The sequence below is a fragment of the Tetranychus urticae genome, chromosome 1 (genome assembly GCF_039701765.1).
Source record: "Tetranychus urticae isolate SD_2017Ah chromosome 1, NJAU_TeUrti_SD_1.0, whole genome shotgun sequence".
Lineage (NCBI taxonomy): Eukaryota > Metazoa > Arthropoda > Arachnida > Trombidiformes > Tetranychidae > Tetranychus > Tetranychus urticae.
In genome coordinates, this window is record NC_142958.1 from 7,757,792 (window position 1) to 7,779,954 (window position 22,163).

At 34.8% G+C, this 22,163-nt stretch overlaps 3 protein-coding genes across 3 annotated transcripts; all 3 read left to right on the top strand.

Moving 5' to 3' along the window:
• The first annotated feature begins 2,811 nt into the window (after nucleotides 1–2,811).
• Nucleotides 2,812–4,409, top strand: LOC112539220 (uncharacterized). The gene is made up of 5 exons (XM_025161556.2): nucleotides 2,812–2,908; nucleotides 2,970–3,073; nucleotides 3,155–3,245; nucleotides 3,303–4,069; nucleotides 4,148–4,409. Exons 1-5 carry the CDS (start codon nucleotides 2,873–2,875, stop codon nucleotides 4,407–4,409), a joined length of 1,260 nt encoding a protein of 419 aa, XP_025017324.2. The 5' UTR covers nucleotides 2,812–2,872.
• A 419-nt stretch (nucleotides 4,410–4,828) lies between these two features.
• On the top strand, nucleotides 4,829–5,659 carry LOC149094476 (histone-lysine N-methyltransferase SETMAR-like). Its single transcript, XM_089266441.1, has one exon. It carries the CDS (start codon nucleotides 4,829–4,831, stop codon nucleotides 5,657–5,659), a length of 831 nt encoding a protein of 276 aa, XP_089122567.1.
• Nucleotides 5,660–18,225: 12,566 nt separating this feature from the next.
• On the top strand, nucleotides 18,226–19,945 carry LOC149094477 (uncharacterized). Its single transcript, XM_089266779.1, has 5 exons — nucleotides 18,226–18,322; nucleotides 18,384–18,487; nucleotides 18,569–18,659; nucleotides 18,717–19,483; nucleotides 19,562–19,945. Exons 1-5 carry the CDS (start codon nucleotides 18,287–18,289, stop codon nucleotides 19,821–19,823), a joined length of 1,260 nt encoding a protein of 419 aa, XP_089122905.1. The 5' UTR covers nucleotides 18,226–18,286; the 3' UTR covers nucleotides 19,824–19,945.
• Nucleotides 19,946–22,163: the final 2,218 nt, after the last annotated feature.

Below are 22,163 nucleotides of genomic sequence, written 5' to 3' on the forward strand. Positions count from 1 at the left end.
TGATGAATTTGTAAAAATATTCAATTCATGATTTGCGCAAACAATTTTTATGGCAGGGAAATAAGTTGTAGATCTTTAACTATTTCAGTCACAGGTATCGGTCATTTTCAGTGAAAATCGAACTTATGAGTTTTACAGAAAATATAAAACTTTATTTCTCAAAATAAGTTCATTTTCTGATTAAGCATCAAAAATTACATCAAGGGAAATAAGTTTGACGGCAAAATCTGTTCAGACAACTGTACAAAATGCGATCGAAGTTACAACTTTGACCTCGATTTTCGTAAAAACTATCGATCTTAGAAACTTTTTAATAGCACTAAAAGACACAGTTTTTATTTCCCTAAAAACTAATTGCGTTTGATTTTGTAAGAAATCAATTTCTACCCGTTTTTAGCCATTTCGTTCACAATTTTTATGCATAAATGTTACAAATGTGTTTATTGTGTCTTTTCAGCAACAAATGCATTGATTTATGATTGAGTTTATTGTTTTTGATTGAAAAATGAATGATTTTACACAATATTTTAGGACAGTTAGGTTTCTTCGATGATGTGAACACTTATTGTTGAACATCTTGGTCCTATTGATCTGACATTTGGTAAGAGAATGGAGATTGTATGTGATTTCGTTCTCGGAATATCGAGGCTCAAACTTATTAGACCAATGGCCAATATCAAGAGAACTGTTTATAAATTGCAAAAAATATTCAATCTATGATTTGCGCGAACGATTTTTATGGCAGGAAAATAAGTTGTAGATCTCTAACTATTTCAGTCACAGGTATCGGTCCGTTTAAACCAAAATCGAACTTATCTGTTTTGCAGAAAACAGAAAACTTCATTCCGCGAGATAAGTGCATTTTCTGATGAAGCATCAAAAATTACATCAGGGAAATAAGTTTAACGAAAAAATCCGGTCAGACAACTTTACAAAAAGCGATCGAAGTTTCAACTTTGACCTCGATTATGGAGAAAACTATCGATCTTAGGAATTTTTGAATAGTACTAACTATTAGTTAATAGACACAATTTTTATTTCCCTACAAACCAGTAAAGTCTGAATTTGCAAGAAATTAATTTCTACCCGTTTTTGCCCATTTTGTTTACAAGTTTGATGCATAAATGTTACATTTGTGTTTATTGTGTCTTTTTAGCAACAAATGCATTGATTTATGATTGATAATGTTGTTTTATAATGAAAAATGAATAATTTTACACAATATTTTGGGTCAATGAAGTTTCTTTAACGATGGCTAACACTGAGGGTTGAAAATCTTGGTCTTATTAAGGGATTAGCATTAGGGAAGTTGGCGTTTCTAATACCATTTTGCGAGATCATCAATACCAAGAATTAAATAATAAGTACAACACCTAATATAGCATTTTAATGAGGAAATGCTATTGGATTATTGGTTAGTAAAGTAGCAGAAACTGAAGGGTTTTCACCAAGTCCAAAAGCTTAAATGGTCGGGACCAAGTAAAAGTAAAACGTAAAAGAGATTGTGATTTTATTTAGTTAACTTGCTGAAAATAAACTCATTTTTCATCAAATTTGACTTTTCATTTGCAAACAGCTTATCAAAGAAATCGTTAAATCGCACTAATAGATTCATTTTTTATGTCCCTACAAACCAGTAAAGTCTGAATTTGAAAGAAATTGATTTTTACCCGCTTTTGCACATTTGTGTCCTTTCGTTTTTAAAGTAGACAATTGTGATGGTTGTGTCTTTGCAATAACAACTCGAAAAAGCATAAACAGTTGAATTGACTTTTGATTATCAATGCAATCAATTATCGATACGATTTCCACAACTAGACCAGAAAATAATTAAAACTCTGCATTGATTGCTGAGTAAAATAACTGTTCTGTTTTGCAAATAAACATGTTATGCTTCAAAACATCTCTTTGAATTTTGCGAGAAAGTCTGTTTACTTTCAACGCGACCATTTAGTCACTAGACCATTGAAAATGTATTTTTAATCATTATTAATCAATAAAATATCATCTGATTATTTTCCTACCATACTCGGTAACAAGTACTGGAGTGATTTTACAGTCAATATTGCCGAAATCCAAATGTAACTGTAAATCTTTTCCATCGATATAACTAAATATTTAAATTCTCTATGCCACTGTAACTAACAAAAGAATGATTATTATACATGAAAAGTGGTTTCAAATCAAACACTTTTTCATGACAAAAGATTGAATTTACACAAAAAAGTTTATCTGATCATCTGTTTTCACTTGAGCTCATCAACTTGAGCCAAACGTGGCATCCTACAAACTTTTGAAAAGACCTAACATGACTTTTCAATGTCCTCTTTAGCTAATTTTCAATTTGAAGAGGATCGACTTATTATGACAAACATCCTTTGTGTGACATTAGCATTGTTTGAATCAGCACCTACAATGTAAATCCAATAATTACATTCATTTTATGGTTAACAATTATTTTTGAGTTGGCATTATTCATACATGGTGCTTCTTTCTGCTGAACTGTCTTTCAATATCAGAATTCATCTTTAAATTTCGAACGATCAAGATACCGAATAGAATAATATAAACTATCAAAATTATTGAGTTATTTGTTTTTCCTGATAAATTGACTGTAAAAATATTTTATTTGTTATACCCTTTCTTAGGAGGAAAGAAATCTGAAATATCGAAATTCAATTTGAATCCAATTTTAATGGCAATGGAAAATACATTTTCAATGGTCTAGTAATCAAATGATTAAATTTAAAATAAACAACTTTGAAAATTGCTCTCGAAAATCAAATACAGATTTCAAATGAAGAGTTGTTTCACTTCACAAGCGATTCAAAAATTTTTCTTTGTGTTAGTGAATTTGAAAATTGTACGAAAAATGGCGAAAACAAATTTAACTGTTGGTGCTTTTTCGGTAAGCAATGCAATTATTTAGCTGTTGTTCCCGTCTAATCACTTATTTTTTGATATTGAAGATACCATTCGCTCAAGGTTTCGTTCAAGAAGATGATCAAGCTATTCCTAAATTGAAGTCTCTTAAGCGATTTACAGCTATGCTCTCTGATTATGGCCCTTTCAAGTAAGAAACTATTGCGATTCTGTTGCCAGTATTAACTATTCAGATTGGATTGATAAATTATCTTCTTCCTTCTGCCGTTAGTCTGAAATTCATTCTACCCGAGGAAGGACAATTGGGAGTGCTAACAGAAACTGGTTATCATGATGGAGTTTTGGGTCTAATGCAAGAAGGGGTAAGTCATGTCAATATTTCAATTGATAGTTTTAATCTTTGTGTTCGTAATTACTAGAAAGTGGATTTGTGCTTATTGCCATTGTCGTTGGATACCCAAAAGGCTCCTGGTCATTTCACTTCTGTCATATCGGAGGAAAACTTCTACATAGTTAGCATTCGTAATCTGAATAAAGACCATTCAGCTACTATTTCAAGTCTGACATCGATAACCGCGATTCCTTTATTATTGGCTGTTCTGGCCATATTCATATTGGAATTGATTGCAGTTAAACGCTTCAAAATTGAAGCTTTATTGACAGCCATCTTTAGATCCTTTGGCATCTCATTTTACCAGCATTTATCTCACCGTGCATTATGGTTTCGCTTGATTCAAATGCTTATCTTAATGTTTCCAGTATTCATCTTCAACGCTGCATTCAGTACCAAAACTATTGTAGGAAAGGCGGATTTGAAGATTGATACATTGAGAGATATTATCAATCAGGGCAAAACACCGTTTTTCATTGAAGGTATCTCAATGTATGACTTTTTTAAAGCCAAAGTCACCAGAGATTATGCTGATAACTATAGACGGGCTGTTGCTGAAGGGTTCAAAGAACCCTTCCCGTTAGGACCTATTCCCTCATTTGAAAGAAACGAATTAATGGTTACTTTCGTTTCTGGTGTTGGAAGGAAACTGAGTCCATTAGCAGCTTCTTCATCTGATTTACTCAAACCCAACCAAGAACAATATTACTCAGCAAAACCTTTTCATAGATCATTACAAGCTATGCTTTTTAGCTATAATACTTCAGAATCCACCAGAAAAAGGTTTGATACTCTGTGAGTGAATTAACTTATTGTTATGGGATCAAGCTGAATCAAATTCCAAACACTTAATTTTGCTCTTTTAATTTTCAGATCTCGTCGGATGATCCAAAGTGGGATTGCTAGAAAAATAGAAGAAGATATCTACGTTGATTTTATACTCTCATTTTATCCTGCAACCTTATATGACTTTCACAAGTCTGAAGCTCCTTGGAAAGGTGATGATCTCAATTGGCAATCATTAAATTACAGGGGATTCTACCAAATATTTCATTTACTGATCTCAATGTTGATTCTGTCAACATTTGGTCTACTTATCGAGTTAATCATTGCTTTTCTCGCTCTATCCAAATGAATCAAACAAAAATGTATTATAAATCTACATCTAATGTATTAGGTTGAGTAAAAATAAATGTCCGATTTTAGCATCCTGATTGTTAATCAATATCCTAACAATCAACCCATAGGATGAACATAATGAGAATTAGCGGGAAATATTGCTGCAGTATTGCGGATCATTAGATAGTTTTGTTTTTGTAAATTGTAATTCATTTAGTTAGTGTTTTTAAGGTCAAAATGCAGCCAAATTCGGCAGAAATTCGGTTTGTTTTATTGAATAGATTTAAAAATGGCGATAATGCCACTCAGGCCTATCGATATTTGTGTTTTTCTTACGGTAGTGAAGTGCTAAGTGAACGGCAGTGCCGCAGGTGGTTTTTAAAATTTCGAAGCGGCAATTTTGAGGTCAAAGATAGTCCAGGTCGGGGACGGAAAATGACCTTGAATCTTGAACGATTACAGGAAATCGTTCAAGATAATCCACGTCAAACAACGCGGGAACTTGCCGTCATATTGGACTGCTGCCAGAAATCCATATGTAATGGCCTCAAACGCTTAGGACTTAAGTGCAAGAGAGGAACATGGATACCTCATAAATTGAGTTTGTCAAACAAAAAGCAAAGATTGGAAATTTGTGAGTTTTTGCTTAGCCGAAATTCGGCTGACCCATTTCTCGATCGGCTCATTACATGCGATGAGAAATGGGTCCTTTACGATAATGTTCATTGTGGCAAACAGTGGCTAGCTCCAGGTCAAGCCCCTATCCCCACTGCCCGATCAGGTTTGCACCCAAAAAAGGTGCTAATCAGCGTTTTTTGGGACTTTCGTGGCATTGTCCACTTCGAGTTGCTCCCCGAAGGTCAAGCAATCAATGCTGCCACCTATTGTGAACAGCTTGACCGATTAAATTCAAAATTAAAAAACGAAAGACCATCATTGGTTCATCGAAAAGGTGTCATTTTTCACCAAGATAATGCTCGCCCTCATACTGCTACTTTGACCTCAAAAAAAATTAAGGACGAGCTCAAATGGGAATTACTTCCCCACCCTCCCTATAGTCCCGATATTGCTCCATCTGATTATCACCTTTTTAGATCTATGGAACATTATCTTCGTAATAAAAATTTCGATAATCGGGACGCCCTCTATAATGGCCTCAAAACATTTTTCGAGTCTAAAGACTCCAATTTTTATAAAAGAGGAATTTATAACCTTATTAATCGATGGAAAAGACTGATTGATGCTGGTGGTGAATACAGCTTTTGATTGTAATCATTCATTGAATCTGAATTGACGATTAAAAAAGACTCTTAAAACGGACATTAATTTTTACTCAACCTAATATTATTTATATCATTATGAATTTGAGTCTTTAATTGTAGATTGCAACTATCGGACACAGTGAAAAGAAATTCACAATCAGTTATGATTGGGGACTCTCTATTTAGTATAATTATATTGTTAGGATAACCTCAACGAGGACTCTGCTGCCTCTACGAGGACTCAACACAGGCTACTTAAGCCGCTTTAAACCTTTATTGGACTCACTCACGTAGTCACTGTAAACCCTTAACATAATCTCTTTCTCTTAGTAAACTCATTTTTAAAACCTTTATCTTTATTGAACTCTTCATTTGGCCCCTTGGGCATAACATTTGGCGACCTCGGCAGGATCCTGCTTTTTTTGAGTTTTTACGAAGATAGATAATTTTTTTTGGACACGTTTTTCGTTATTGTGCAACGGCAGTCCAACTAAGTGCATCTTTCCTCGAAGAAAGATAGAGTGTTTAATTTGTTCCTTTTCAAATTGGATTTGAAATTACTGTCGCAGATAAATAGAAGTGATATTGAACTGTGGTGAATAATTGGTGACTATAATTGGTTAGGATTGTTCTTTTGCGTATTTATTATTGTTCACCACTAACGTCCTCATTGAAGCCTCGACAACATTTTGTTTTTTTTTTGGAATCGCAACAAGTGGACGACTGTTTTAACTGACTGGTCCAAACAACAATTAGAGTAAATTGAACATCGCCCCAACGGTTGAATAAAGTAAGAGATTTCCATTTTTCAAAGTTCACTGATTAATCTGATCCATTTTGAATGGCGCCTCCAGACAATTCTGTGAACGAGCAACTAAACCGATTAGGTTTAGAAATATCAATTAACTTATTGAGTAATGAGTTATACTCTTTGACTGTGTTTCGAGGAGATGACACTACCAATGCGAGTGCATGGTTGTCACGGTTTGATGCTGTATGCAATCATTATTCATGGACTGAACAACAGAGCATTGAAAGACTCAAAACATACTTAGCAGGTCCAGCGGCCAACTGGTTTAGATTGAGAATTGAAACATCCGGGAATAAGAAGTTAGAAGAAATCAAAAAGCTATTCCTAACAGATTTTTGCGATGAAGATAAACTTGAAAAGATGCGAAGACGACAGTTGCAGAGATTTGAGAAAATTCAAAGTTATGTGTATGAAAAGGTTGGTTTATGTAAAGACGTTAATGCAACCATGACGGATGAAGAGATCTTAAATTACATATTTGAAGGTATGCCACCGAAGTTGAGAAATGCAATATGTATTGCAGGACCGAAAAACTTTTATGAGGTTATTAATATTGGGAAACGATTGGAGAACTTAGAAACAGGTACCCAAATTGACAACAATGATACACAAAGAGCAGATAGAACTGAAAAAATCTTAGAACATTTGGTTAGTGAAATAAACGCATTGAAAGTTAGCCAATCCGCTCCAGTACCTCAAAATTACAATAGATATAACACTAATCGAGGCCGCTATCAGACTAACAATCGCCCAAATTTCAGCCGGACCCCAGAGGGTAGAGCGAGGTGTTTTACATGCGGAAGAAATGGCCATGTGGCAAGATTTTGTTATTTGAATGGTTCTCAAAGACCTCAGTACAATCAACCTCAGTACAATCAACCACAGTATAATCAACCTCAGTACAATCAACCACAGTATAATCAGCCTCAAACCAACTATCAGAATAGTATAGACAGAAGAATTCCTAATGTTCCGCCACCGGTAACTCAAGATTCACAAAATAATGTTGCGTTTACCCAAGAAAACAGAATTATGGTCAACTTAGAAGTTAATCAAAAAATCTTTAACGCTCTAGTTGACACTGGTGCCGAAGCTTCTTTCATTACAACGAATTGTCTTAACGATATGGGTTGTGAGTTAGAACAATGGCAAGGTGGAAGTATTCGAGGAATAAATGGTTCCTCTAGGATGCCAATTGGTAAAATCAATGTTCCGGCAGTCATCTCTCAGGAAGACAGAAAAGCTGAAATCCTTTTTGAAGCCAGGGTATTAGAATATCTTCCTTATGAAATTATTATAGGAATGAATACTATCAAGAGTGCCAATACTTTCATTGATGCAGTTAACAACAAGATTTACTTCAGATTTCCTGCAAGACCTGAAAAGCAAGCCGAACAAGTCGAAACTAATAGTGCTCAGTTAGTTACTGAAGAAGCAGGGACGGCAGAAGTTAAAGGAGCAATTGTTAATAAACAAGGGCTTATTATCCCACCAAACTCTACAGTTCGAGTAAAAGTAGTGGCACAAGTAGCTAGCAAGCTAAACAATGAAATCATTATTTCTCCAAGCTCCAAGTTTACTAAGAACTCACGATTAAATTTTGCAACAAATATCTTAAATGTTCATGAGAATGAAGGTGAATTAACTGTCTGTAATAACGAAAACTTCAGTTTTTATTTGAAAACGGGAGAAAAGTTAGGAGGCATCAAACAAATCTGCCGATCAAGAGAATCAGTGCTAGTAGGAATTGACACTGATGAAACGCCCGCAATTGAAACAATGAATAATGAAGCAGTGAGTTCGGAAGTGAAAGAATTGCGTTTGAGCAAAGGTAACATCTCAATTGGTGCATCTTTTGGAATTGAACAAATCGACAAGTTGAAAAATGTTTTAGTCTCGTTCGATCGTTTTGCATTTGAAACAAACAAGTTGGGTAAAACTAGCTTATGTTGGCACCAAATAGATACAGGTAATAATAGGCCTTTCTCGCTACCACCTTATCATACTCATTCATTAGCCGAAAGACTAGAAATTAAGAAAGAGATTGAAAGAATGAAAAGTTTGGGTGTGATAATCGAATCAACCTCACCTTATGCTTCTCCAGTAATAGTAGTAGGGAAAAAAGACGGTGGAGTTCGCATTTGTGGCGACTTTCGTCGTTTGAATAAAGACACTGTTCCGGATAACTATCCTCTTCCTTGCATTCAAGACGCTTTAGACTGTGTGACTGGTTGTTCTTACTTTTCACTTATTGATCTTAAATCTGGTTATTGGCAGATTGAAATCGATCCAAAAGATCGCGAAAAAACTGCCATAATAACCAGAGATCCTTTGTTTGAGTTTATTGTAATGCCATTTGGTTTGAGGAATGCGCCAGCTACGTTTCAAAGATTGATGGATGCAGTTCTGAGTGATTTGAAATGGATTACGTGTATTCCTTACCTTGATGATATTCTGATATTCTCAAAATCTTTCAATGACCATATAGATCATGTCGATATGGTACTGAAGAGATTGACAACAGCAAATTTAGTTATTCAACCGCCAAAAGTTGCTTTTGCTGTCAATGCAGTAAACTATTTAGGGCATCGAATAACAGCTAAAGGCATTTCGCCACAGAAAGAAAAGATAAATGCTGTATTAAATTTCAAACAACCAACGAACATTGACACTCTTAGACAGTTTGTCGGGTTAGCATCTTATCACCGTCGCTTCATTAGAGATTTCTCATGAATAGCCAAACCTTTAACTTATTTGACAATGAAAAATGTACCGTTCAGTTGGACAGAAGATCAGCAAAAAGCTTTTGAACAATTAAAAACAGCATTAGTTAGCAAACCCATTCTAATGCATTTTGACAGTAAACTTCCTAGTGAGGTAAGGTGTGATGGCTCTGCAATTGGTCTAGGAGCCATTTTAGTTCAAACAATAAATGGTCTAGAAAAAGTAATTGCCTACGCAAGCAGAATGACAACCAAAGCTGAGAAAAACTATGCAATAAGTGAACTTGAAGCACTTGCAATTGTTTATGCGTTGGAAAAATTTAGGTCCTATTTGATTGGCACTAAGTTCAAAGTAGTTACTGACCATTGCTCACTTTGTTGGATGTTTACCAAAAGAAAACTTTCGCCTCGAATGACTAGGTGGTCACTAGCACTGCAAGAATTTGATTTTGAAGTTTTTCACAAAAGTGGTAAACATCATCAAGACGCTGACTGCCTGTCACGCAATCCCATCGATCAAGCAAAAGAACCAAGAATTGATGTTGAATTGAATTTACTTTTTGTCACTGAACAAAATGACAATTTAGCTAGAGCGCAAAGCGAAGACGCAAAATTAAGAGCAATAATTGCTACACTAGAGGGTCAAACAAACTCGTTAACTACCAATAAAAAATTGGCAAAATTCACTTTAGTTAATGGTATTCTGAATAGATGTATCTTTCCGAAAACTGGTCCTAAACTAGTGCCAGTAATTCCTTCTAGCCTCAGGCGTGAGTTACTTTACTCTTTGCATGATGATCCTTTAGCTGGACATTTAGGACAACAAAAGACCTATGAGAGGGTAAGGTCAAGACTCTATTTCCCTAAAATGTTGAAGTATATTGTAAATTATGTAAAGACTTGCAATGAATGTCAAACAAAAAAGCGAGCTTACTTAACACCTGCTGGGCTTTTACAACCTATAGCATGTGGTGGAGTAGCTGAAAAATTTGGCCTTGACATACTAGGACCCTTTCCAAAGTCACTAAAAGACAATAAACAGATTGTAGTTGCAACCGAGTACTTCACCCGCTTCGCTATAGTGAGAGCATTGCCTGAAGCAACAACAGCTCAAATAGCCATGTTTATTACAGAAAATATTGTTTGTCAATTTGGAAGTCCGAAAGAAATTCTAACTGATAGAGGAAGGCAATTTAGATCCAAACTAATGCAAGAAATAACGAACTTAATGCAGAAAAAACACCGTTTTACAACTGCTATCATCCACAATGCAATGGTCTTACAGAGCGCTTTAACGCAACTTTAGCTACAATGATCAGTATGTATGTTGATGATAGTCATAAAACGTGGGACCAAACACTTCACTTTCTAACCTTTGCCTCCTTTCTAAATTCTGCAGTAAATGCTAGCACAGGTTTTTCGCCCTTTTATTTGATTTACGGTAGAGATCCAGTTTTTCCCATCGAAAGATTTCTACAATCAACTTCTATGGGTATCAATGATGCACCTAGCTATGCCGACGCTCTTATTGAACATCTAAAGAAGATAAGACAAATAGCTAACCAAAATTTAACAACAAGTCAGTTCAAAAGCAAAAAGTACTACGACAAAAACAGAACAGACCGTAGACATTTTATTGGTGAAAAGGTTTTGGTCTTTACACCTATTCACAAGGTTGGTAAGTCAGAAAAACTCATGCACAATTGGTACGGCCCTTACAAAATAATTGAAATTCTTTCGCCGTTAGTTTACAAAATTGAGCATTGTAACAAAACTAACAAAATTGATATAGTTCATGTATCAAGACTTAAAACATATCACGAAAGATTGGAAACACAATCTGATGGTAACTCTTCTGACTCTGATTCTGAGTTGGATAATTTCAACTTGGAAGTTCCAACACAGCTAATAACTCAGAACGAGAAAAACGTTAACGAACCAATACACATTAACCAGTCAATCAACAATTACCATTTAGAAAGTGATACAATCATTGAATCAGAAGAAACAGAGAATGTGGATAATCTTACCAACGATAATCAAATCATTTCGGAAATAAGAGAACCTCGAAGAAGTGGAAGAGAACGAAGACTACCCGGTAGATTTCATAACTATGTCTTATTGACACTATTCACTTCAATGCTTCTCTGCGTCTCCGAATCGAGTTTCTTAAAAGTGAATCCAGTAATTTGGAAAGACACTAAAATGCGAATTGTAAAAGGAATGCAACAGGTTATGATCAATGTCAAATTTGAATCGCCATGTAGTTTATTGTTTGATGAAATACTCAACAGCACTAACTATCAAAAACCTCTTTTAAAATGGTGTGAACAATCTTACAATAATGAATTCATTAATCCTTTAAAACAAATGTGTCCAGAAGTTGAAAAGATAAACAAGAGAGCAATCAACATTAAACAACAACCAAGATCTAAAAGAGCATTGGTATCAGGGCTTTTGATTCTAGGGAGTTTGACTATTAGTTCACTATTTAGTGTAGGTTTGGGTGCCATAACACTTTCAAAAGAAGTGAAACTTGAATATGAAGTTCATAATATTCAAACAAAACTAGAACACATGATGAAAAAGATCGAAGAATCAGGAATAAATCAATAATTAAGTGCTAAAGCAATGCACCTCATTAATAATGGTTTAAAACAAGTTGACGGTAATATTGGTAAACTTCAAACTAGAATTGACAACCTAGAATCATCTCTGCCTATTGCTCTTTATTTAGTCTCGCAACTATCTTCACAATTCTTAAAAGTAAGAACTATCCTGAATCATGCCAATAAAAAATGGCACAATAATGAATTTGACGTTGAAATTTTAGAATTGTTAAACATATCTTTGAATTGTAACAACAATTGCCCAGCAGAATTGATTGAGCCAAATGAATGTGCGATTGATATGCGAAAACAAGAGGTATGGTTCAAGTTTGCTGCAAAAATTCTTTCAGATAAGCATCATCTTCTGATAGCCGATCCCTTTACCCTTTACACAAATCAAAACATAAGTCATTTTTGCTACAGGGATTATGCAGGTCCTGCGGAAGTTATTTACGATACAGAGAGAAATTGTGTGATGAAAAAGCAAAACATAATCAAAATTAGTGACGCTGAAATTGACCTCAATATTAGGGGAGCACAGTGTTTAAAGCATTCTTCCAATTCTACATCAGAAAGTTTGTGGACGCAAGAACGATGTCTTGAAAGACACACATCAACGGATGAAAAACAAGATCAGATTAAATTTGCAAAAAACTTCAATTTCATTTATTGTCCTTCAAAAATGATTAAAATTTTCAATTTCACTCACGCCTGACCAGAATACGTTTTTAGTATACCGTCCAATATAAGCTTTGAAATTGACGAGTATATATACAGTCCGCATGAAATCAAATTAAGTTCTAACTTGCGATTCGTTGAGAATTGGAATTTCAGGGTTAACTTACATTTCAATCCAAACGCCATCGATCCGATCACCAATGATTTAGTCTATAGTGAAGAAATGTTGGATAGATTGATCCCAAAAGCAGAAAACCCTCGTACCAATATTTATGATCATACCATCTGGTTCATTATTTCAATTATTTTCCTTTTTGTGTTAACACTAACCCTAACATTCACCTTACTAATAAACAAACTAAAGAGTAACAATAACAATATTCAACATGACCCTGAATCCTCTATCCCACTAAACCCAAACCCCTCTAATAAAATAGTAATTTTCAAACAATAAATAAACTGAAATAAATCAAAAAAAGTGTACTAAACAAAAAAAACACAATACAAACAAAAAAAATACATACAAAAAAAATACCTTAAAAAAACAATGATACAAAAAAAAAGAAGAAAGAAGAAAAGAAAATCAAATCAAAATAATAATCAAATAAATCAAAGAAAACACAAAAAAAACACAAATTATGTTGAAGTAATAGCTTATGAATCCTATCTTTTTTGAAGTAAAGTACGTGCGCGCTCGTAATCCAGCTCCATTCGCAGTAACCGATGATGGGAACCATCTAACATCTCATGGGTAACGAAGTTATTTGCTTCTCGAATTATTTCACATCCGATAAAAAGATCATTAACGGTGGCAGTGGTTCCTCTCATCCAGGTGGGCACGAAACCTTGTGACAGATCGTTAACAACAGAAAGATCATATTGCTCCATCAATTCAACCAACCTGTTACCCTTCCAAGCTTTCCTAGTATCCCGATTGTTTTCACTTGACCAACTAGGGTGATAAGCATTGAAGTCACCTAATATCATCACCAGATCAGCTTGCTGTGAAGTAAGGTATCCAAAAAATCGATTAACAACAGACGAGAATTGCTCTCTGGAAAGCACTGCATTTGTTGGCGACTGGTAAATAGAGCCTAACATAACTCGCATATGTCTCCAGCGTAAAGCCAACACTTTGGCTACGGTAATAGGTAACACGGCTTCCTGGTAAACACTTAAAGTCTCACTATTTGCGATTTTTATCGCTTCAGCTTGATGATGGGCAGAAGTGTACACTCCAAAATTAGCGTCCCTTTCAATAGAATCAGGGATAACTTCTGTGAATACACAAATGTTTGAATCTGCTTCGATGAAAGCATTGTCCAAAAAGATTGTTGCCTCATTCGTTCGTCCACAATTACCATAAACAATAGAAACATTATGGGCCATGTTGAAATACTTAGTTGACGTCGAAAACCAAAATGAATAAGAAACACGAAAAACCATCCTTTATATACATCTTTTTGTTTATATTACACCCATGGGAACCCTCAGCGTAAAAATTGAGCTTAATTTTGAACAAGCCCCAAGAGACTTTACCCTTTCTTTAATCCGCTACAGATATTCGTCATATCCACTATACCACTAAAACCCTTCTTGTTCACTCGCTTCATTAATTATTATCCACTAATTAATTCATTAATCACTTTTTATTTTAACATGGGAGCCTATGGGAGGACTATAGCGCCCAAAGAGGACTATAGCTATTCCATTTGTAAACCATTGACCATTAATTAATCACTTTTTATTTTAACATGGGAGCCTATGGGAGGACTATAGCGCCCAAAGAGGACTATAGCTATTCCATTTGTAAACCATTGACCATAATTAATCACTTTTTATTTTAACATGTGAGCCTATGGGAGGACTATAGCGCCCAAAGAGGACTATAGCTATTCTGTTTGTATTGTGTATTGTGTATTGTTTGTGTCTGTTTGCTCAGTAACTCTATGTCAATGTAACTATTTTCTATCCTAAATTTCATTACTTTTATTGTAACCGATTAACAATTAATAATTTGACAATATTTAATTCAAGCAAATCAATGATGTTTATTCAAGAGAAAAAGACAAAGAAATACAATATAAAGTAAAATAAAAACATTACTAGTTTTTTTTCCGTGATGGCATGGATCGTCCAGCGCGACCATCAGGCAGAGGCACATAAGCAACTTTTCCAGCGCAAGTGGACTTGCAAATTTCAGCAACACAATTGTGATTTGGTGACCCTGGAAAAACACAACTCTTCTCCTCATGGCGGGTCATATTGCACTTTTTGGTAAAAGAACGATCACAAAAGCGACAATAGAACATCTTCGGGTCCTTTTCAAATATTTCATCAGGATCGGATGAAAAGACGAGGCTCCGCTTAAGATTTTTTGGTATACCATAAGGAACATTAGTGCAACTAATGTTCCTCATGTCTCTCATATCTACCAAGAAGGGTGCCCCTAGGACAGCAGCCATATTGCGACGACACCGATACCTCTCTTGGTAAAGCACCTTATCAACATCGTAATAGCCATCACGGGCTTTGGCTGTCATTTTTACTTGCTGACATCCACACTCGTGGTCTCCAGAACATGTGGGAAGCTGAGGTGATCGACTACGCCCATCATTGGGTAAAGCCATGTTAAGAGTTGAAGTTAAAAAGAAAGGAACCAAAATTTCATAAAGAAACAAAGAAAATTAAACAATATAATGATGTATTCACGTTAACTTGCAAACTAATGTTTAAACTTTAAACTGTGGTCAGTTTTTCTTGTTTGGTGGTGGCAAATGTTAGGATAACCTAAACGAGGACTCTGCTGCCTCGTCGAGGACTCAACACAGGCTACTTAAGCCGCTTTAAACCTTTATTGGACTCACTCACGTAGTCACTGTAAACCCTCAACATAATCTCTTTCTCTTAGTAAACTCATTTTTAAAACCTTTATCTTTATTGAACTCTTCATTTGGCCCCTTGGGCATAACAATATTAGTGTGAAGGGTTACTAGAAATATTGTATGGATAATGAAAATGGGAATAGTTTCATTACCAGCATCTTTACCAATAAAATTGTTATTTTGTTGATTGGAAACAACTTGGTTTAGAAAAATATCACATTATTACTATGTATACTGCTATAATTTAAACAGGAATGGTTGCCTTTAGGATATAGTTTCTCGAAAAGCGAAAAATTGGTATACTCAGTAATATACACACAAACACGAAGCAAACCCATATCTTGGACAGTTTCAGATTTGCAACCTTCTCTCTGCAATTGATGATCAGGCATCAGTAATCGTTACTGATCGCTTTAGATAAAATTGACTGGCATCGAGAATAAAAGATAGTGACTTGAAGTGAATTAGAATAATTCGATTTATTCAATACAGTATCATAGATTTTACATTTTCAGGATTATTCATATTCTTATTAAAGACTTCATTGACGACTTTCTGAAAATTTTTCAACCATTATTCACATTCAATTCATTTTCCACCCATTGGTGGTGCTCCGGGCGGTGATGCTTGTCGTGCAGAACGGGATCCAGTAACTGGTAACGTTGCTGAAACAGACCCAAGAATGGCAATAAGAGCCATTAGAAAGACAGAAGAAACATACTTAGTCAATTGCATTGTTATTTTGTTGATTGGATTTAACTTGACTTGGTTTAACAGAAAATTGAAATATCACTAATCACTATTACTTTGTATACTTGAAAATTTAACTGATATCATTTGAAGAGAAATGGTCGCCTTTTATACTTATGTGTCTTGTTTATGCTTTATTTAGTTTTATTTTTATATTTGTTTTAATTTTGCATAACTGATTATTCATTTGGTAAAATAATGCTTATTCGTAGTATTTGCATGAAATGTTTTTTTATTCTGATGAATAATAATCTTGCAAAGTCAATATATCTAAACTGCAAATAAAACCCTTAATATGTCTAGACTTATCGTGTCGTACAAGTGCGATGGCTTATGTGACTCATATCAGAAATAGAATCTACTTTCGGTCCATTAACCCCATCAAAAAACCTCTTTTAACATCACAGTGGCTGGATCTGAATAGCTCTTCTTAAGTTTAATGATTGTCAGATGATAGTAAATTGTCATAGAATCATTGTTTGCTTATATATAAATAACGCGAAATCATTCCTGAGTGTACACGAGCAGTCTAGCTGCATCAATTAAGTTGAATTTGACATTCAGAGATAATGACTTTATAAAATTGTTCATATAAATAAACACAGCTTTTATTAATTACTAAATGAGTCATGAATTCATCATAGAAATTATACATTATTCATGACAAATGAAAAAATAAAACTAAATAAAGCATAAACAAGACACATAAGTATAAAAGGCGACCATTTCTCTTCAAATGATATCAGTTAAATTTTCAAGTATACAAAGTAATAGTGATTAGTGATATTTCAATTTTCTGTTAAACCAAGTCAAGTTAAATCCAATCAACAAAATAACAATGCAATTGACTAAGTATGTTTCTTCTGTCTTTCTAATGGCTCTTATTGCCATTCTTGGGTCTGTTTCAGCAACGTTACCAGTTACTGGATCCCGTTCTGCACGACAAGCATCACCGCCCGGAGCACCACCAATGGGTGGAAAATGAATTGAATGTGAATAATGGTTGAAAAATTTTCAGAAAGTCGTCAATGAAGTCTTTAATAAGAATATGAATAATCCTGAAAATGTAAAATCTATGATACTGTATTGAATAAATCGAATTATTCTAATTCACTTCAAGTCACTATCTTTTATTCTCGATGCCAGTCAATTTTATCTAAAGCGATCAGTAACGATTACTGATGCCTGATCATCAATTGCAGAGAGAAGGTTGCAAATCTGAAACTGTCCAAGATATGGGTTTGCTTCGTGTTTGTGTGTATATTACTGAGTATACCAATTTTTCGCTTTTCGAGAAACTATATCCTAAAGGCAACCATTCCTGTTTAAATTATAGCAGTATACATAGTAATAATGTGATATTTTTCTGTGGAATTGATTGCAGTTAAACGCTTCAAAATTGAAGCTTTATTGACAGCCATCTTTAGATCCTTTGGCATCTCATTTTACCAGCATTTATCTCACCGTGCATTATGGTTTCGCTTGATTCAAATGCTTATCTTAATGTTTCCAGTATTCATCTTCAACGCTGCATTCAGTACCAAAACTGAGCATTGAGCTCATCAACTTGAGCCAAACGTGGCATCCTACAAACTTTTGAAAAGACCTAACATGACTTTTCAATGTCCTCTTTAGCTAATTTTCAATTTGAAGAGGATCGACTTATTATGACAAACATCCTTTGTGTGACATTAGCATTGTTTGAATCAGCACCTACAATGTAAATCCAATAATTACATTCATTTTATGGTTAACAATTATTTTTGAGTTGGCATTATTCATACATGGTGCTTCTTTCTGCTGAACTGTCTTTCAATATCAGAATTCATCTTTAAATTTCGAACGATCAAGATACCGAATAGAATAATATAAACTATCAAAATTATTGAGTTATTTGTTTTTCCTGATAAATTGACTGTAAAAATATTTTATTTGTTATACCCTTTCTTAGGAGGAAAGAAATCTGAAATATCGAAATTCAATTTGAATCCAATTTTAATGGCAATGGAAAATACATTTTCAATGGTCTAGTAATCAAATGATTAAATTTAAAATAAACAACTTTGAAAATTGCTCTCGAAAATCAAATACAGATTTCAAATGAAGAGTTGTTTCACTTCACAAGCGATTCAAAAATTTTTCTTTGTGTTAGTGAATTTGAAAATTGTACGAAAAATGGCGAAAACAAATTTAACTGTTGGTGCTTTTTCGGTAAGCAATGCAATTATTTAGCTGTTGTTCCCGTCTAATCACTTATTTTTTGATATTGAAGATACCATTCGCTCAAGGTTTCGTTCAAGAAGATGATCAAGCTATTCCTAAATTGAAGTCTCTTAAGCGATTTACAGCTATGCTCTCTGATTATGGCCCTTTCAAGTAAGAAACTATTGCGATTCTGTTGCCAGTATTAACTATTCAGATTGGATTGATAAATTATCTTCTTCCTTCTGCCGTTAGTCTGAAATTCATTCTACCCGAGGAAGGACAATTGGGAGTGCTAACAGAAACTGGTTATCATGATGGAGTTTTGGGTCTAATGCAAGAAGGGGTAAGTCATGTCAATATTTCAATTGATAGTTTTAATCTTTGTGTTCGTAATTACTAGAAAGTGGATTTGTGCTTATTGCCATTGTCGTTGGATACCCAAAAGGCTCCTGGTCATTTCACTTCTGTCATATCGGAGGAAAACTTCTACATAGTTAGCATTCGTAATCTGAATAAAGACCATTCAGCTACTATTTCAAGTCTGACATCGATAACCGCGATTCCTTTATTATTGGCTGTTCTGGCCATATTCATATTGGAATTGATTGCAGTTAAACGCTTCAAAATTGAAGCTTTATTGACAGCCATCTTTAGATCCTTTGGCATCTCATTTTACCAGCATTTATCTCACCGTGCATTATGGTTTCGCTTGATTCAAATGCTTATCTTAATGTTTCCAGTATTCATCTTCAACGCTGCATTCAGTACCAAAACTATTGTAGGAAAGGCGGATTTGAAGATTGATACATTGAGAGATATTATCAATCAGGGCAAAACACCGTTTTTCATTGAAGGTATCTCAATGTATGACTTTTTTAAAGCCAAAGTCACCAGAGATTATGCTGATAACTATAGACGGGCTGTTGCTGAAGGGTTCAAAGAACCCTTCCCGTTAGGACCTATTCCCTCATTTGAAAGAAACGAATTAATGGTTACTTTCGTTTCTGGTGTTGGAAGGAAACTGAGTCCATTAGCAGCTTCTTCATCTGATTTACTCAAACCCAACCAAGAACAATATTACTCAGCAAAACCTTTTCATAGATCATTACAAGCTATGCTTTTTAGCTATAATACTTCAGAATCCACCAGAAAAAGGTTTGATACTCTGTGAGTGAATTAACTTATTGTTATGGGATCAAGCTGAATCAAATTCCAAACACTTAATTTTGCTCTTTTAATTTTCAGATCTCGTCGGATGATCCAAAGTGGGATTGCTAGAAAAATAGAAGAAGATATCTACGTTGATTTTATACTCTCATTTTATCCTGCAACCTTATATGACTTTCACAAGTCTGAAGCTCCTTGGAAAGGTGATGATCTCAATTGGCAATCATTAAATTACAGGGGATTCTACCAAATATTTCATTTACTCATCTCAATGTTGATTCTGTCAACATTTGGTCTACTTATCGAGTTAATCATTGCTTTTCTCGCTCGATCCAAATGAATCAAACAAAAATGTATTATAAATCTACATCTAATGTATTATTTATATCATTATGAATTTGAGTCTTTAATTGTAGATTGCAACTATCGGACACAGTGAAAAGAAATTCACAATCAGTTATGATTGGGGACTCTCTATTTAGTATAATTATATTGTTAGGATAACCTCAACGAGGACTCTGCTGCCTCTACGAGGACTCAACACAGGCTACTTAAGCCGCTTTAAACCTTTATTGGACTCACTCACGTAGTCACTGTAAACCCTTAACATAATCTCTTTCTCTTAGTAAACTCATTTTTAAAACCTTTATCTTTATTGAACTCTTCATTTGGCCCCTTGGGCATAACATTTGGCGACCTCGGCAGGATCCTGCTTTTTTTGAGTTTTTACGAAGATAGATAATTTTTTTTGGACACGTTTTTCGTTATTGTGCAACGGCAGTCCAACTAAGTGCATCTTTCCTCGAAGAAAGATAGAGTGTTTAATTTGTTCCTTTTCAAATTGGATTTGAAATTACTGTCGCAGATAAATAGAAGTGATATTGAACTGTGGTGAATAATTGGTGACTATAATTGGTTAGGATTGTTCTTTTGCGTATTTAGTATTGTTCACCACTAACGTCCTCATTGAAGCCTCGACAACATTTTGTTTTTTTTTGGAATCGGAACAAGTGGACGACTGTTTTAACTGACTGGTCCAAACAACAATTAGAGTAAATTGAACATCGCCCCAACGGTTGAATAAAGTAAGAGATTTCCATTTTTCAAAGTTCACTGATTAATCTGATCCATTTTGAATGGCGCCTCCAGACAATTCTGTGAACGAGCAACTAAACCGATTAGGTTTAGAAATATCAAGCAACTTATTGAGTAATGAGTTATACTCTTTGACTGTGTTTCGAGGAGATGACACTACCAATGCGAGTGCATGGTTGTCACGGTTTGATGCTGTATGCAATCATTATTCATGGACTGAACAACAGAGCATTGAAAGACTCAAAACATACTTAGCAGGTCCAGCGGCCAACTGGTTTAGATTGAGAAGTGAAACATCCGGGAATAAGAAGTTAGAAGAAATCAAAAAGCTATTCCTAACAGATTTTTGCGATGAAGATAAACTTGAAAAGATGCGAAGACGACAGTTGCAGAGATTTGAGAAAATTCAAAGTTATGTGTATGAAAAGGTTGGTTTATGTAAAGACGTTAATGCAACCATGACGGATGAAGAGATCTTAAATTACATATTTGAAGGTATGCCACCGAAGTTGAGAAATGCAATATGTATTGCAGGACCGAAAAACTTTTATGAGGTTATTAATATTGGGAAACGATTGGAGAACTTAGAAACAGGTACCCAAATTGACAACAATGATACACAAAGAGCAGATAGAACTGAAAAAATCTTAGAACATTTGGTTAGTGAAATAAACGCATTGAAAGTTAGCCAATCCGCTCCAGTACCTCAAAATTACAATAGATATAACACTAATCGAGGCCGCTATCAGACTAACAATCGCCCAAATTTCAGCCGGACCCCAGAGGGTAGAGCGAGGTGTTTTACATGCGGAAGAAATGGCCATGTGGCAAGATTTTGTTATTTGAATGGTTCTCAAAGACCTCAGTACAATCAACCACAGTATAATCAACCTCAGTACAATCAACCACAGTATAATCAGCCTCAAACCAACTATCAGAATAGTATAGACAGAAGAATTCCTAATGTTCCGCCTCCGGTAACTCAAGATTCACAAAATAATGTTGCGTTTACCCAAGAAAACAGAATTATGGTCAACTTAGAAGTTAATCAAAAAATCTTTAACGCTCTAGTTGACACTGGTGCCGAAGCTTCTTTCATTACAACGAATTGTCTTAACGATATGGGTTGTGAGTTAGAACAATGGCAAGGTGGAAGTATTCGAGGAATAAATGGTTCCTCTAGGATGCCAATTGGTAAAATCAATGTTCCGGCAGTCATCTCTCAGGAAGACAGAAAAGCTGAAATCCTTTTTGAAGCCAGGGTATTAGAATATCTTCCTTATGAAATTATTATAGGAATGAATACTATCAAGAGTGCCAATACTTTCATTGATGCAGTTAACAACAAGATTTACTTCAGATTTCCTGCAAGACCTGAAAAGCAAGCCGAACAAGTCGAAACTAATAGTGCTCAGTTAGTTACTGAAGAAGCAGGGACGGCAGAAGTTAAAGGAGCAATTGTTAATAAACAAGGGCTTATTATCCCACCAAACTCTACAGTTCGAGTAAAAGTAGTGACACAAGTAGCTAGCAAGCTAAACAATGAAATCATTATTTCTCCAAGCTCCAAGTTTACTAAGAACTC

What these genes read in the sequence shown, in the direction of transcription:
- LOC112539220 (XM_025161556.2), top strand. Translation starts at nt 2,873, where the DNA reads ATGGCGAAAACAAATTTAACTGTTGGTGCTTTTTCG. An exon ending in TAACTGTTGGTGCTTTTTCG is followed by an intron (nt 2,909 to 2,969) that starts GTAAGCAATGCA and finishes TTGATATTGAAG; the next exon opens with ATACCATTCGCTCAAGGTTT. An exon ending in TCTGATTATGGCCCTTTCAA is followed by an intron (nt 3,074 to 3,154) that starts GTAAGAAACTAT and finishes TTCTGCCGTTAG; the next exon opens with TCTGAAATTCATTCTACCCG.
- LOC149094476 (XM_089266441.1), top strand. Translation starts at nt 4,829, where the DNA reads ATGACCTTGAATCTTGAACGATTACAGGAAATCGTTCAAGATAATCCA.
- LOC149094477 (XM_089266779.1), top strand. Translation starts at nt 18,287, where the DNA reads ATGGCGAAAACAAATTTAACTGTTGGTGCTTTTTCG. An exon ending in TCTGATTATGGCCCTTTCAA is followed by an intron (nt 18,488 to 18,568) that starts GTAAGAAACTAT and finishes TTCTGCCGTTAG; the next exon opens with TCTGAAATTCATTCTACCCG. An exon ending in AGAAAAAGGTTTGATACTCT is followed by an intron (nt 19,484 to 19,561) that starts GTGAGTGAATTA and finishes TTTAATTTTCAG; the next exon opens with ATCTCGTCGGATGATCCAAA.